Below are 17,359 nucleotides of genomic sequence, written 5' to 3'. Positions count from 1 at the left end.
GGCTGCTCAGTCTACATGCTACTTTTGAGAAGGAAACTCAGGAGTGGCAGCAGAAAAAGACACAATGGCAGAATTAGATGACTCCAGTCGAAAAGCTTTTAAATGCTCTATATATCGTTTCAAAGACTGTTCCACTTCATGCCTGTTAAATATGACATGAAGTCTTTATAATGGCTGACTGGACTCTACAGGTCACTGTCCCTGGTCATGTCCCCCTCTTCACCTACGACTCTCCCTATGTCCCTTGTAATCAGTCACACTGATCCACTTCTTATTCTGGACCATACTAGCAAATCTTCTGCCCCAGGGCCTTTGCACGACTATTCATTCCCTTTGCCAAATGGATTCTCCCCCTAAATATCTACAAGACCTGCTTCCTCATCACCTTCAAGTCAGCACCTTTTCCCTCTCTCCCTTCCCAGCTATATTTTCTGGAGCATTTATCACCACCTACAACACCTGCTGATCTGAACACATTTAAAAATTAAATGTATTTCCTAGGTTTCAAATATAAATCTGAAGTTACATTTGTATTTGAACTGAGTACCTTTTGTGTTTCTTTTTAGCTTGGAAATCAAACCTCTCTCTTTCTGGCCTACACTCTAATATTTTTCAAAGGAGCAAAACATTTGATAAGTATTTAACAACTGACAACTGGCATCTTTGTGATGAAAACATATTTAACAGTCTGATTAAATCTGAAAGTTGAAGGGAGACCTAACCTTTCTGCCTCGGTCTCTCCTGCCCACAGCCCATCTTTGCACTCTCCCAAGCAGCCATTAAGCGAAGTTCCTATTGGTGTGTGTTTGTTTTTTCCGGAAAGAACAGTTAAAAGGCGGGAAGATGTAAGAAGGACAGAAAACTTCCCAGGAAGCCGCTGGTAACCAGGGGAGGGGGCATCCCTGGCTAGGTCATGGGTATTTATAAAAGGACGGGATCTATGCTTTCAAAAGGGCTTCAGATCCTCCTGCACACCATTAAAGGTGTGTCGTAAGAAAATACAGCCCTAGTTGGAAATTGTTAGGACAGGGACTAAAATCTACATGTTCACTTTTTACGGAGGGGCCCGCTGGCAGACAAGCAGCAGCAGTCAACATCTCAAATGTGACTTTCCTACAGGCAGCTAAGAAAGCTCTGGGGTTGTTGAAGAAAGAATGATTCATGGCAAGAACTCGCTTCAGACAATTAAAGAGAGAGCATCTTGGGGCACCTGGGAGGCTCAGTCGCTTAAGTGTCCAACTTGATTTCAGCTCAGGGCATGATCTCACGGTTCAGGAGTTCGAGCCCTGCATCGGGCTCTGCGCTGGCAGCATGGAGCCTGCTTGGGATTCTCACTCTCCCTCTCTCTCTCTCTGCCCCTCCCCCACTCTCACTCTCTCCTTCTCAAAATAAATAAATAAACATTTTTAAAATAAGAGACAACATCTTTGTTAAGCAGGAGTGGATGGTGAGCCAAGAAGAATCAGATGGCACAGGAAAGGGAGGTCATAACCTCGTGTTGGGAAGTTTCTGGAAGACTACCCCAGAACGCAAAGACTGGGCACAAAGAGAAATCCCAGGACAGTTACAGGGCAGGCTAGAGAGCCGCATCCAGGAGCTGGATGGGTTTTGCATCCAGCAAAACCAAACCTATAGTTTCTGAGAAGTAAACTGATCCAGAAATGGTGCCTGATGGGACGTACCCCAAGAGTGTGTGGGGGGGGAGGGACTCAACGCTGGAGCGGCTCCTTCAGAATCTTCCAGCAAGGCCACCCCACTGTGAAGGGTGGGCACAACACCCCCCCGCCCCCGCCCAGAGACAGCCTTTGTGAGGAGTTCAGATGGCTCCTGTGGCTGCTGGGGGGTTGGTACACACTGAACCTCTGTCAGACTGGCCAAACCGTCTTCAACTTTAGGAAATGGCTTAAGACCCGAAAAATTCTGAACATTCCAGCAACACAAGACAGACTCCAGAGTCGTGGAGATTGGGTGCATATCACCCAGAGTTATTCTAGGAACTTAATTAAATCCTTCAAGCTGGAGAAGCTCGGGTATTTTACTGCTGTGGTTATTTCATTTGGAACAAAGACTGCTAATAAACCGGCCGTACTGATAAGCGAAGCTACAAATAATGATAAGAAGTAAAATGGAATTAAGGTGAGTCAGTTCTACTGTATCTTTAAAATTCTGATACGACCCTCCATACCAAAACGTCATTACATTTGGAACCTGCATAAACTTTCAACGACAATGCTCATTTGGAAAAAAATGTCAAAGTAGGTAAAACTCTGAAGAATGTTTTCAGATTCATTAATGTTTATAACGTTGTCAGGCTTTCATATCTAGTATTTCCACAACACGCGTTATTCAAGTTTTAACTTTTTTACTGACCCAGCTGAAGTTAGTTTTCTGATGCTGAGTGTAAATTAATACTCCCCTATAATCCTATAGGGGGAAGAAATATTGAATTCTCACTTTTGCAAGTAATAGCAAAATCATACCTAAAGGTTTGCAACTGAACTGTATGTGCATTAGAAGTTGACTTAGCAAACTAATCAAACGGGCTTCGGAAAAGTGTTGATCAAACTGACTTCATAAATCTAACTGGAAGAGAGCATGAGTAGCTAACGGATTTGTTTTCTGTTTCATTTGCATCGCAAACTGCTATTTTAGGTCACTTTTATTCCAGAAAACAACTTATGAAAGCCTTACTGTCGTATAAAAACAAAACAGAAGCATGCATTGCCACAAATCACCTGAGTAATTTATCTTTTAAAAAATGCATCCACGGGCGCCTGGGAGGCTCTGTTGGTTAAGCGTCCAACTTTGGCTCAGGTCATGATCTCAGGGTTCATGAGTTCGAGCCCCGCGTTGGCCTCTGTGCTGACAGCTCAGAGCCTGGAGCCTGCTTCAGATTCTGTGTTTCCCTCTCTCTCTGCCCTTCCCCCACTCGTGCTCGCACACTCTCTATCTCTCTCTGTCTCTCTCTCAAAAATAATTAAACATTAAAAAAATACTAGTGAGAGGTGTCTGGGAGGCTCAGTCGGTTGAGCGTCTGACTTCGGCTCAGGTCATGATCTCATGGTTCGTGAGTTCGAGCCCCGCATCGGGCTCTGTGCTGGCAGCTCAGAGCCGGGAGCCTGTGTCTCCCTCTCTCTCTTTCTCTCTGGCCCTCCCCTGCTCACACTCTGTCTCTCTCTCTCTCTCTCTCTCTCTCCCCCTCTCTCCCTCTCAAGTATAAATAAACATTTAAAAAAAATTTTTAATTAAAAAAAAAAGCATCCAGGCTGTAGTGTAAGAAACTGACCACCGGAATCTCCCTTTCTAGCAATTTCTGTCCTCTCAGGAGCACAGGAGCTCCAGAATGCTGTCGGTTTCCCCAAGCCCCGGTTCCTCCACGTATTTTCTTCGCACAAAATCAAAGTGCCGTGCGCCCGCTAATCCCTGCCTTGTTTAATCCCGTTTATTGCTCAGAGTTTCTAAAGCATGATTTGCAGAGTTTTCAGACTGAGTAAGAACATCCTGGCCTATTTCCAAAACCTCTCCCCCACGTCACAATCTCCCCCCACTCGTGCGCCTACCCTTCACCCTTCACCCGGGGCGCGTGGGCGTGGCCTCCACGGCAGGCCTGGGCCACTGACAACCGTCCCTGCTTTGGGTGGCTTCCCTCCACCGCACCGGGCAGGCTGCGCTGAGCAAGGGATCCAAACCCGGCCCCCGGAGAAAGACCGCTGGCTTCCTTCACCAGGACTCCCTACAAGCAACATTGGAACATCAGCATCTTGCTTCCCAGCTCTTCATTCGACCCGAAAGCGCTCCGCAGGGCCAGAAGCTGGACACCGGGCGCTCTGACCCCTGCTCCCCCTGAACCGCGCATAGAAGGAAGCAGCGTCTCCCGGTCTGGCCGACCCCGGGGCAGGTGGCCCCGGATCCCGCGAGGCCAGGTGGAGTACGGATGCACACGCCGCTCACAGTGGCAGGCGCGTGGCCCCGGGGCTGCCATCTGCTAGGAAGGAAGTCGTCTCTCCGAGGATGCCGGAGAGACTGACGGCTCACGTCAACAAAACCCTGAGTCACCCGCTAGAGCACAAGCCCGCGGATCCCGATGACATTTTTTTAAAAAACACGCACAGCTTACAAATTTTTGTCTGTCTACGTCTTCCCTTTACGCCTTTGAAAGCGGGGTTACGGTCGCCTCGTGAGGAAGGCAGAAGAACCCTTTCTCCTCGTATAAAAATCCAGTTACATGGGTTTTTTTTTTTGTTTGTTTTTTCTGAGAAAAACAAGATGGGCACTGGTGAAAGTATCCAGCCCCCGGAAGATTACCGACCACCTCGCAACACCCGATGGGCTAATGTGTCCGTCCTTAGGCAAATTCTACACCGGTTAGTTTTCAACCACACTCATCAAGTAGGTTCATCGCCCGTTTCTCAGAAAACCGCTAATGGACTCGTTCACGATGAGGAGTACATGATATTTCACTTCTAGAATAAATACATCACAAAGACATCTCAAGCAGTGACGGGATCCGCGGGGCCAGGCTGGACCAAACACAAAGAGCAACTTACATTTTCCCAGATAATAGAGGCTTTTCCATTTGAATCACCCCAAGAATTTTCTTCTTCTCTCTTCTTTCTTTCTTTTTTTTAACAAGCAAGCACATGATCTTGAATGTTTGCCAAACCTTCGCTCCTTCTACCTCACCAGTAAACACTGCCCACATGGCCGTGAGCCGCGGTGTTTCCCTAATTTCCACCACACTTCCTTATTTAGGTGCCTCAGCCTGTCTCTCTGTCTGCCTGTGGACCCGTTAGTCTGTGTATGAAGCAGTTTACTAAGACGTCCTGAAGTAAAAAAGACAGAATACCACTTCCATAGAGGCTGGGTTGTTCTGGAGGGAATGGGATGTATCTTGGGAGAAAGTTATTCATCAGCACACAAAGGACCACAGACACAGAGCATACTCTGTTCTTTCTTGATAATATTTACACACATTTCTACCAACCAATTAAATGGTGACCTTGGAGAAGACGTCTGACCTCCCTCGGCCTCTGTGCTCACAACCTTAAAGGAGTTACAGGATACTCATGGTTCCCAGCCCTTCTCCCTCACTCAAAGCGTCCTTGTATTTTCTTCTGATTGTGTCCACACTGCGTGGAAAGACTTTTAACATATTTGGTTGGAGGGCAGGGCGGGGCGGGATCTTATCAAGCATAATCCACAGTTGGCTTTGCTGAAATGAAATCAGCTAGAGGAACAGGAGTCTTGTGGGTGCAGACGAGGAAGGGAGACTGGAAACCCCCAGAACAGAAGAGCGGCCAACAACCAGCAACAACTCGAGAATCCACAGACACAATGACAGCCATCAAAGTCCTATCCAATTCTAAGTGCTTCTCACCGCCAGGTGTTAAAACTGGTTTAAAACAATTAGGGGGCTTTCCTTCCATGCCCTTCCTGCCTGACTGCCAACATTGTACTCCAGATGGATAAATGCCCCGAGGAAAGAAGAGAGAAATTAAGTAACTATCACCCAAGTGAAATCAAAAACAAAATGTTACCTTGAAAGTTGCGCTGAGGCTGGTCTACATAAAACCCGAATGTAACGATTGCTGGGAGCTTCCAAAGCACAGCCGGGGGGTGTAGGACTTGGAGACAACCTGACCTCATGTAAACAGCACTGGCTGGGGATCAGGTGCTCCCAGGCAGAACGCAAGACAATGCTGGTCCATCAGAACCCTTCCACGGTTCACCTTGTGGCTCAGGGAACCTTTGGGTGAGTCCCCCGGCCTCTCGAAGCTGCACATTCCGCATTCCCAAGAAGTGGCCCAGCCCACGTCACCGGGTTATGAAATACCATGTGGTAATATAGGTAAGAAAATGTCTCCACGCTATGAAGCGAAGAAAAACACTTTCTGGATTTTACACAATTCTTTTGACCTAAAAGGGGATGGGGCACGCATTAATCTTTCGGTATTGATCACGACAACGGATACATTTTCAATTTAGCATCTCCAACCCCAGCTGCCTTCTTTCAAATTCATTCATTGTCCATCAGTTTTGGTATTGTTACAGGTAATTTGGAGCCAAAAGATGATCTGATTTAAGTAACTCCTTTTAAATCTGCATAGAGGGAGCTCGGTATCACGTTCGTAAGTATTAAAGATTATGCGTTAATACCATGTAAAAGCATAAATCATTCTCAGCTGAACATGGAACCTAAGGTAACAATTAAAATCACATAATATAACGAAATCTGCCATAATCCCCATTTTTAGCCATTGAAAACACTGAAATTTAATACTAGACTCTAACAATCCACTCAAGCGTTTATACCACTACCATATGGATGGATCAAAGCAGCAGTAAGATTATAATTATACTTCAGGTTATGAAGTTTTAACACGATTAGAGTACTCGTCACTCTTCAGTAGTTGAATCTCAATTAAAAAAAAATTCACGCCAAGCCTCTTGGAACATGACTACATGAGAAATGGACACCCCCCCCCCCCAATATTTACTTCTGGAAAATTTGATACTCCTTACAATCAATACTAAGAAACCCGCGAGTATTTACAAAGTGCTACACATGTGGTCATTTATCTTGAAAGTATATGATGTACCACAGTATCTGACCAGATATTGCAAATTTCAGTAAAAACACAATAAGGAAGGAGTGTTTTTTAAATCTTGTCTGTGGGCACGAATATCACGTGTGGCACAAGAAAACAGGGCCACATCTGAAGGCACACTTACCCCATCAAGTTTCACAATGTCCCTGCGCACGTAAAAGCAACCTCGTGCCAATTTTATAATTTTCTAGTCCAAGAAATCGGAACCGCTGACCAGACTGTATTTTATCTCTGGTAAACACGCAGCCTTGAAATTTTAGCCCAATTCCATCTCAGCGTCCGCATGCGATGAATTCAATCAAGCAGCAAAAGCACCACGCACAGAAGGGTCCTGTGTCATCCACACTCACGAAGCAAGATGCCAGCATACAACATGCAGTTCAGCTGCCTCTCCTCAAACTTCCCTCTGAGCCTCTCGTTTCAGTGCAGTCAACACACACGTCTCTGGGGCTCTCTAGAAAGAACTCGAATCGTCACTAGCAATTACCGACCGAAGCATTTCCCTTCAACGGTTGTCAGAAGAGAACCCACCACTGAACCCGGTCTCCACCGATCTACCGTGAACAATTACTAACAAAACAAAACAAAACAAAACCAAGAACACTGCAATCTTGAAGGACGCATTCGGGTGAATAAAACAAACACGCCGTCTCCCCCTTTAGATTTGGCTGGTGCTGTTTTCACGAAACCCACCACCTGATCAATAAACATGCTTGTTTGTAACCGATCACTTTGGAGGTTCAGAACACTTTGTTTTCATTTGCTCATTAAAATGCCAACGTGACAACGCCTTGCTCAGTTTGTCCAGAAATATGCATTCTATTCATGTCTGCAGGAGAGAAAATCTACAGAGAATTCCCCTATTATTCGTGGACTTGCTCAAGACCTGGCTTCGGGGCCCGTGTTATTTCCCTCTGAGTTTTTCCCCCACTCCACTTGGCAGGGCAGATAAAAGAGTAAAGTTACATTTTCCCTTAAGTTTCTGAGGTGAGACAGGACGACTGGATTCTGCGCTAGCCCCAAAACCAAAACAACAACAACAACAAAACCCTCTCCACTTGCCAAATCTGATACCCTAGTTATAACTAGCTCCTGGAACTACCCTTCTACAGAAAACACATTAGTGGGAATTCTAACAGAAAGCCCACTTTGCCCATGCTGTGACTAAAACTGCTGAAGTTCTCCTCTTCAGAAAAAGAGACACAGATTCACTTGATACAGAGAACTCTAAAGAAAACAGCACGTTAGTTCTCTATTAAAATTCCTTTTCAGGAGGCACGGGCCCGGAGAAGAGGAAACGAATCAAACACTGGAGGTGTTCCTACGGTGCCTGACGACCAAACGAATCCAAAGCACACAGCAGTGGCCACCCTAACTGAATCAACCGGAAAACTGAAGCCCCAGGCCCAGCACTGGATTCAGCAGCTGCAAGTTGACGGGTTCTGTGTTTCTTTTGATACATCCCGCGCGAAGAGCCCACACTATCAATTAAAACACTGTAGGTTCATTCTAGTTCTCGATTTTCATGGTGACAGTATGTCTTGGTATGTAAACAAGTCAGAGAAAGAAGGTAATCAAAAGTACGGTCTTCATGGAGTTTCAGCAGGAGGATGCTATTTTCCTCAGTTGTTATTCTGCGATGTAATTTAAAACGCCACTCCATTGCAATTGATAATTATCTGCGAACAAAATCTCAAGTTAAATAAAGAGGGCGAAAACGTGGTTCTTGGAGACTGGAGTGGAACCGGCAGTCAAGCAGAAAAGGCATGCAATTCTTAAAAAGGTATCTGCTCCATTTCCAGAGGACTAGGAGTTGTTGTTTGTTGTTGTTGTTTTAAGAACACTCATTGACAAAAGTGAGTTTCCTATAAATACTCATGGTTTCAAGGTAGTACCAACAACATCATTGGATTTACCAGCACGATCCTTTGGAAGAGCATTTTAACTGTTCCTGATTTTTATGATCTCCTGGACCTCCTAGGGGCCAAGGACACAGGAGGGAGAGGGCTATAATTGCCCCATTTTACAGACAGAGAAAGTGAGAACCAGGGATTAAATGGTTTCCCTCTGTCACACAATGACTCATTAAGATCAGCAACCAGAAACCTGGTTTCCTGATTCCTGGTTTAATGTTCCACATACTATGCTTCCTTCTACGAAGTACTATTTTCGTAAAGGTTTCTCTTTCAATAAAGGAAATAGAACAAGTCATGTGACTTTCATTCACGAAAGCCTGTGTGTTTTCATAAGCACCTTGGCTGTCTGTTCCTGGGAACAGGGCAGGAGCGGTGCTCCTTATTATCTTATTTCGACAAGAGCTGGCCGACCGAAGCAGGGAAAGCACGCCCGACAGAAAAATAAAGGGCATGTGGTCAAGCAATCTCACTGGAGTGCTAAAAATATTCAAGTTCTTTGTTTTAAGACTTCAACAGGCAATCTTTTTAAACATAAATTGGGACTGTACTATACCTTTGGAAACCTTCCTCTTACCCCCAACTTCTCTGACCCTAGAACATGAATATATGGTCCTTATATCAAACAAAATTTAAACGGCAGATGCTTTCAGTGGTCATTCTTGTCTAATCTGCCTTACTTGTACATAAAAACCAATTTTAGAATAAAAATCCCACTAAAGAGGAACACTAAGACAGCACCTTTCGTAATACACACCAATCTATCATCATAGCACAAAAATGTATAAAATGAATTTTTACATGCTGTTTTAAAGCATAGATTCAGTATTACATTTCCAGGTCCCAAACAACAACACTCTGACAGATTGGTTAGACTTTCCTGCACATACACACACAAAACACGCAGTAAGTACCCTCCCTTGCTCCCTAGTGAGACGCAGAATTTAGAGTTCAGTTTTTACTTGCTCTGGATCAATACACAACGATTGTATTATACATGCTATTATTATGCGTTAATGCAGAACATGCACACATGCACACACACACACACACCCCGAGGGTGCATTAACTGTGTCTTTGGTTCTAGCACTATAATCCCCCCATCCCGGATTCTATGGTAAACAACTACCAAAGGCTGGCTGCAGGAACCTTACGTCTTTGTTACCACTCATGCAAATGCCAACCCCTATGCAAATGACCCCAGACTATTCTGCTCTGGCATAATTAACGACGTGTCTCCGTGTGGAGCTCCAGGAACTCGGCAGGGACACACACACCACTTCCCAGAGCCCGGCCAGCTCATGCGATGACCCGGGAGCTCTTTTCCCACTTCATCTTCAAAGAAATGCTTTCCAAGTCCTCCTGCTATAAATCATTCTCCCAAAGGACGCTTATCTCCCATGAACTTCGTATTTATGAGCACCACGCACAAAATTTCTACAGCCACACGTGAGTTAAATAACAGTGGACGTTCACCTGGAGTTTCTAAACGTTTCTCTCCTGGCTCTGCAGACCACAGTTCAGGTTCCACGTGAATTAAGCCCACATCCTTGTCTTTCCTAGCCTCCTGTTCTCTGTGTCAAAGGAGCTTACTAGAAATCCATTTATCATGGGGTGCTCCTCACAGACCGGTTTTGGCACAATGGGTCAACTGCAGCTCTCGATTTTGCTTAAAAATAGTCCTTTTCCTTCTTAAAAGGGTGTTGACCACAGTGCTCACAGAGACTCTGGAAAACCAGCAACCAAATAGGATCTCATCTTTGCTCAGCCACTCCGGGGCATCTAAACTGCGGTTCTGGCTTCAGTCCTGAATCCTATAGGTTGAAAGGAATTTTATACTGGTGGGAACACAGAAGAAGCTAAAATCAGGTCTCTGGCTCGACTTATCTCCCGCAGTTTAAAATGTTCCCGAGTCTGGAAAGGGCATTATGTCATACATGAATCACTTTTCTGAATGTATCTCCTTTATCAGAAAGGCCTTGAATCCTTTTCAGCTTGCAGACACAAACCCCCTGCTCACTCCTGCTTCTGCAGAAGCCCGCTCCGGGGCCCTCCAACTCCAGGCCGGGTTTTGGCCGCCTACTTCACCCAAAGCAGTAAAAGGTGTTAGGTTCTCAGGCTGCTTCTCTGATGAGAATCAGATTTCAGCAAAGTGTGCTTTCGTGTTCACTAAGGCATAGACCCATTTGGGCACACGACAATAACTTTTGTGTGTTTGTCTCTTTTTTCCACTCAATTCCGGTCACGCTGGTGTGTTTCTATGGTCTGGGTCCTAGACTTCACTCGTCCTCCAACTTCAGGGCACAGTAGCAATTTTTCAGAAGTACCTGGACCGCCTAACTGAACTGCGAACAAAGTGACCTTTAGTTGAGAGTCGTCGTCGTCGACGGGGCACAGTCTGACCAGTTCCAACTGATTTAATTCCACGCTCAAGCACCATATTCCTGACAATTCTCTAGGACTCTTTCCACCTTTCATTCTATGGTTTTAACAAAAAAGTAAAGAGCTCTTCCTTTTATATTAGAACAGGCTATTTACTCCGTAGTCATGCTGTTAAATCCCACGGACTACAGGTCCCAGGCATGTTACAAGCCTTATGGTGGACTTAGCGTTCAGCCGGTCTGTGTACTTTACCGACAAAAGGTGTACGGGTTCCCAAGCCACCTCGACCATCACCCTGGACCCGCTGCAGACTGCTGACCTTAGGCCAGCATCTACCAAACACCACTCTCACGGCTTTCGGTTCCCGGGTTCCCACACAGCTTCCACCTTCCTAGCAGCAACCTCCCCGCCCCGCAGAAAGATCCATAACTAGAAACTTGTGAATTGAACATTCACCCCCTCTGCCCCCAGCCCAGCCTACACCACCAGCGGCAGAGCAAACACACCGCTCTCTCCTCATGGATATTTAATGGACTGTGAACAACACCACGGGACACCAGGCTATCGGACTTGAAAACACCAGTGCTGTTGTCTCCCGCCTGTTTTCTCTAAAGCACTGATGCTGAAGCCCGACTGCACGGTAACATCCCCTGGGCAAACTCTGAGAACTGGTGCCTGGGCTCTGCCCACTGGGTGCTTTGCTTGAGTGTGCCCTGGGTGAGGCCCATTCCTTGAACCTCCTCAGGTGAGTCGAACACGGGACAGAGTTCTCAGAGGACTCCCCCCCCCACACACACACACAGCATCCCCCCAACAGCATCCGCATAGCCTGGGAATTTCTTAAAAATGCACATTCTAAGCCACACCCTAGACCTGCTGCATCAGAATCTCTGGGGCTTGACACGGCCCAGCCCTCCAGGTTTCTGGCAAACACTGACCAGGTGACTCCCGGGCAGGCTCAAGTTTGAGAACCACTGCTTTGGTGTGGTATTTAAACACTGTCACCGCTGCAGACCCTCAGGAGAAAGAGTCTCCCTTAAGGAAAAGCCCTGCAGTTTACTTGTAAAACTGAAACAGTTAACTAACTGTTCCCTGTTGCAGCCACCAAAATGGATGCTCATTTTCCAAATGACTTTCAGACTTGTTTTTGTAAACTCTGAGGCTCAGCAGAAATCAGGGGGGACCTGGTTTCAGGAAAACAAAGAGAAAGGTGAGGGAGCAGTCAGGACTCCAGGTCAAGAACGCCAGCGGGCACTCTGGGGGGGGGGCTAAATCGGGGGGGGGGGGGGGGGACTGGCCCTGCCCTGTGAAGGAGGAGAAGAGAGGCGATGGGAAAAGAACAAGGGGGCGGGGCCCAAACAACGAATCCCAGCCTCCTGGGTGCGAAGCTGCACATTCAACTCAAAGACCACTGGGCCGCTACGGCTGTTTGGCAAAGAAGGAACCCGGGGGAGCCAAGAGGAAAGCAAAACAAGGCGGCTTGTCCAGTATTTTGGTGCTTGTGTCCAGGTACCAAAGGAGTGGATGGTGGTGAAGCCAGAGCGGCCCTCTCCCCGGCCATCCCACCCTGCCTCCCGCCGACCGCAAGATTCCAAGGGCCTCACCTTTCACAATGGTGGCCTCCTTCAGGTGATGCGACAAAAAGTCAATGCTGGCATAGGTGTTGGCGGAGGGCAGGGCGCCAGGGCCGGGCCCCCCGCACACCCCACCGGTGCTGCTGCCCCCCACCGCGCTGAGGAGACCCCCCAGGCTCCGGGTCCGGCCCCAGGCGCTCTTGTCTCCCGGCTGCGGGTGTGGAAGCTGCTGCAGGCCGGGTGACAGCCCAGGTTCGTCCCTCACGTCGATGGCGATGTAGTTGAGGCCGTTCTGGAAGCCGGCAGAGGTCTCCCTGCGCATCGGAGAGCCGCTGCCCCCGGGGCACCCGACCAAGCCCCCTGGCTGACTCGGTAGCCACGGCCGCGCCTGCTGGGGGGGCGGTGGCTGCAGCTGGCGGGGGGACGTGGGGCGCTCGTCGCCCCCAGCCAGGCCGCCGCCGCCGGCCCCTTCGCTGCTTTTCCTGAGAGAGACGTTTTCCACGGAAGCCGAGTTGTGGCGCTTCGGGTTGTGGGCGAAGGACGGGGACACGGGGGTCACAGTGGTGGTCGAGGAGAAGGTCTCGGAGCTGTGGCGGCGGCGGCCCCCCTGCGGGTCTGCGCGGATGACCTTGGCCCCCCGGTGCGGGTCCGGGGGCTGGCTGGCCTGCAGGAAGGCCTCCACTCCCGACACTTGATCCCTGAGACTCAGCCTCTTGACGCCGGACGTGGGGCTGGTCACGCGGGCACCTTCCGGCTTCGGGGGGGCGGCGATGGGTTGCGGCGGGGTGGCAGCCACGCCGAAGGCCATCTCGGTGTAGTCACCATTGTCCCCAGTCTCCGAGGACGACGAGGAGGCAGCGCTGGGGCCCTGGGCGGCGGGGGCGGGGGGCAGGCGGTACAGCTCGCCTGGAGGGGGCGGAGGCAGCGGCTGCTGCTGCAGGGCGGAGGCGGGCGCCGCAGGGCGCGGGGGCAGCGGCGGATAGGGGGAGGAGGCCTCGGGGGACAGGAGGGCGTCCAGCGAGCCCACGGGGTCCCCGCCCTGGGGGCCCGGCTTGGGTGACTTGGGCGAGCTGAAGTCGAGGTTCATGTAGTCGGACAGCGGGGAGCGCTGTCGGCTGTCGCCGCTCGTGCCCGGGGTGCCCGAGCCCAGGGAGGAGGCCGGGCTGCTGGCGGACAGCAGCGAGGACGACGAGGCGGCCGAGGCCAGCAGCGGGGGTGCGGGAGGCGACAGGCGAGCTCCCGCGTCGCCGAAGTCAATGTTGATGTACTCACCGGGGCTCTTGGGCTCGGGTGGCAGCGGGTACTCGTGCATGCTGGGCAGGGTCTGAAGCCCCTCCAGGGACAGGCGCGTGGGCCGCACGGCCCGGCAGCGCTGGTTCAGGAAGCCCTCTGGGCGGCCGCCAACGCTGCCACTTGGCCTGCCAGGCGAAGGCACTGCTGGGTGAGGAGGCTGGGCGTGGCCGCCACCGCCGCAGCCGCTGGACGGCGCGGTCCCTGGGCTGGCCGGCGGCTCCAGCCTCTCCTCTTCCAGGATGCGCCCCACCGGAGAGCTCATGAGCACATACTGGTCGTTGTTGTCCCCGTTGCAGGTGTAGGGAGCCTTGTAGGAGCGGGGCAGGGAGCTGTGGCAATAGCCGGGCACTCCCCTGAGCGTCTCCCCGCTGCCATGCAAGGCGGCGGAGAAGAAGTCGGGAGGGGTCCCGGAGGCGCCTGCGTCGCTGGGGGACATGTTGAGGTAGTCCCCGTTGGGCAGCAGCTTGCTGTCTGCGTTCTCCATGGACAGCTTGGAGCCACACCACATACGCATGTACCCGCTGTCCTCGGGGGAGCTCTCCGCCGGGGAGCTCGCCTTGTAGCTGCCCCCGCTGGCTGGGAAGGCCCTGCCGGCCGCGGGCATGGACACCGGCGCTCCCGCGGGGGGCAAGGCCGCAGCAGCAGCCCGAGGCTGCAGGATCTGCTTTGGGGCGGACACGCTGGTGGGGCTCATGGGCATGTAGTCGTCACTCCTACAGCTGCCACTGCCACCCCCCGTGAGGGCCGCGCCGGGGGTCATGGGCATGTAGCCGTCGTCCGTGCCCAGGTTACTGCTGGAGCTCCTGTGGGAGCCGATCTCGACGTCCCCGTAGTCCTCGGGGTAGGGGTGGTAGGCCGCTTTGGGAGACGAGGCGGGGCAGGACGGGCAGAGGCGGCCGGAGCTGCCAGAGAAGGAGACCCGCATCAGGGTGTATTCGTCCAGGGACGCAGAGGAGGGCTGGGGCACGGGACGCTGCCGGGCAGGTGTGGTCAGGGAGTACGTCCGCTTCCTCAGGCCTCTGTCCACGTCCTGGGCCCCGTCCCCGGAGACTCTGCGGTAGGGGCGGCCACAGTGGCTCAGGGGCCGGTCCATGGTCATGTACCCGTACAGCTCGCCCCCGCTGCCGTCCCGGGCCGGGGGCGTCTCTGCAATGGACTCGGGCGTGTTGCTCCGGTGGCTGCAGAAGGCTCTCAGGTCCCCAGGGCTGGAGCCGTACTCGTCCAGAGACATGAAGCCGGGGTCGCTGGGGGACCCCGAGGCCGAGGCGCTGCCGCTGGAGGGCCGCTGGCTCGCGGGCTGGTGCAGGGGGTGCTGCAGGTGCGGGTGCGGGCCCGGAGGCGGCGGGTAGGAGCCGGAGCCGTGCCCGCTGCTGGACGACAGGCTGCTAGGGCTGGTGGCTGCTGGGGGCGAGTGCGCCACGGGCATGGACATGGAGCGGCTGTGTTGCAGGGCGCCCCCTGCCGGCGCCAGCGCCACCTTGCCCGCGCGGCCGCCGCCGCCGCCGCCGCCGCCGCCGCCGCCGCTCAGGGTGTGTGAGCGGCTCAGGGGCGTTCGCACCGGTCCGGGGCTCAGGGGACTCCCGGCCACCGACACGGGCCTGCCGCCCGCCGCCCCGGCCCCCGCCGCCGCCGCGCCGCCGTCGCCCTCGCTGGCCGTGCGCACCCTGCACGAGCTGCACTTGGCTGCCGGCGGGGTGGCGGCCAGGCTGTCGGTGCGCGAGCGGCGCACCAGGCCCGTCTGGCTGGGGGGCAGGTTGACCAGGTGGTGGTGGCGGCGCGCGCCGGGGACGCTGATGGGGTGTGTGGAGGACGAGCCCGACGACTGGCTCTTGCTGCGCGGCCGGAACTCGAAGAGCTCCTTGAGCGCCTTCATGGCCTCCAGGATGGTCTCGTGGATGTTCTGAGCCACCACCGAGTCGTCGGCCTGCATCCACAGCTCACCTGGGCCCGTGACGGCCGACCGGCCCACCTCGATGAAGAAGAAGCTGTCCGAGTGGCCGCAGCGGCGAATGTTCATGAGCTGCAGCGTCACCGACGGCTGCTCACAGTTAAGTTTCACAAAGCCGATGGTGCGCGCCGACAGGCACAAGCGGTACACGCCCGTCAGGTTCCTGCTCTGGCCCAGGCCCTTGGGCTTCAGGTTCACCTGCCACACCTCGCGGTAGGCGGCCGAGGCGGGCGCCACCAGCCCGTAGCTGTCATCGGCCGCGGCGGCGCCGGCCGAGCCGCCCAGGGCGCCGGGCAGGGAGGCGCTGCAGGACGCGGCGGTGGCGGCGGCGGGGGGCGCGTCGCCGGCGCCCGCGCGGCCCTCGCTGACCAGGTCGGTGAGCGCGCGGTACCAGCCCTCCTGCTCCTGCTCGTTCTCGGCCGCCACGGCGAAGTACTCGTCCTTGGTGTAGAGCGCGATCAGGTACTTGTGCTTGGCGTCGGCGCGCTTGTTGATATTCAGGCAGCAGTCGAGCGCGATGACCCGCTTCGGGGCGCCCGCCTTGCTCCGCCACTTCTTCTCGCTCTCGTAGTACTCGAGCCGCGGCGGCTGCGGCGCCGGCCCCCCGCCCGCCGCCGCCGCCTCGTCGCCGGGCCCGCGCAGCACGAAGAAGCGCTTGTGGCCGTGCTTCTGCTTGCGCAGGTAGCCGCACTTGCGCACGCTGTGGTTGTTGTTGTTGTTGTTGTTGTTGAGGTTGGGGCCGTCGCCACCCGCCGGCCCGGGGGGCCCGTGCAGCGGCGGGCTCGCCATCGCCGGCGTCTCAGGCCGCGCCGCCCGGCCCGCCGTGGAGGAGCCGCGGGACAGCGGAGGGGGCGCGGGCGGGGGCGGCTCCCTCCCCGCCCCCCCACCCTACCCCCTGCTCGCCCGCCCGAGCCCGCGTCCCTCGGGCCCAGGAGGTGGGGAAGGTCGGGGGAGGCCCGCGGGGGCCGGCACCGCGCGGTGGCGCAGCGCCCTCCGCGCTCCCGGGCCCCAGAGGATGCCCGGCGCGGGCGGTGGCCGCCCCCTGGCCCGGCTCCCCGCGGCCGCTTGCCTCCCGGGCTCTCGGGCGGCGCCTGGGGACTCGCTGGCTGGGCCGGGAGTCGGGGTCCCCGAGCCGCGGGGCCGAGCTTAAGGCGCGCGCGGCCGCACCGGTCCCGCCGCCGCGCCGCGCTCCGGGGTGCCGGGGTGCGCCCGGGCACTCGGGGTCCGCGCCGCCACCCGGGCTGCTGCTGCTGCTGCTGCTGCCGCCGCCGCCGCTGCCAACGGCGACCCGGGATCGTCGCGGTCCCCGCCGCACAGCGAGTAACACATCGCGCACCGAGTGACTGAACTAAGAGCAAAACAACATGTGACTCGGCGTGACGCAGGCACACACGGCGCGGCCGCCCCGCCCCGCCGCCCGCATTGGCGCCGCGCCCCCCGACGGACGGCCGGCGCGGCCAATGGGCGCGGGCCGCGGGGGGGCGGGCCGCGCGCCCCCGCCCCGCCCCCCTTTCTCCCGGGGCTGCGTTTCCCGCCGTCCCCTCCCCCTCCCGCGGAGGCCAGGGCCCGGGCGGGGTGGGGGCTGGCCCCGGCCTCATTAATCAGAGGCTCGTTGTGGATGCCGGCGGAGGAGATGCCACC

The 17,359-nt window shown here is 54.0% G+C and overlaps 1 protein-coding gene and 1 long non-coding RNA gene across 2 annotated transcripts in view; one reads left to right on the top strand and one right to left on the bottom strand.

Moving 5' to 3' along the window:
- IRS2 (insulin receptor substrate 2) overlaps positions 1-17,092 on the bottom strand; it is a 32,238-nt gene extending 15,146 nt beyond the window's left edge. The window contains exon 1 of the mRNA XM_060636701.3: positions 12,508-17,092. Coding sequence (XP_060492684.2) covers positions 12,508-16,507 — 4,000 coding nt within the window. The 5' untranslated portion in view covers positions 16,508-17,092. The remainder of the gene's footprint in view (positions 1-12,507) is intronic.
- The window catches only part of LOC144617421 (uncharacterized), a 292,948-nt gene that overhangs the window by 100,262 nt on the left and 175,327 nt on the right, over positions 1-17,359 (top strand). The window lies entirely within an intron of this gene.

Source organism: Panthera onca, chromosome A1, assembly GCF_046562875.1.
Source record: "Panthera onca isolate mPanOnc1 chromosome A1, mPanOnc1 haplotype 2, whole genome shotgun sequence".
In the NCBI taxonomy this organism is placed as follows: Eukaryota; Metazoa; Chordata; class Mammalia; order Carnivora; family Felidae; genus Panthera; species Panthera onca.
Note: the sequence above shows the minus strand (reverse complement) of the source record. Positions and strands in the feature narration are given on the sequence as shown.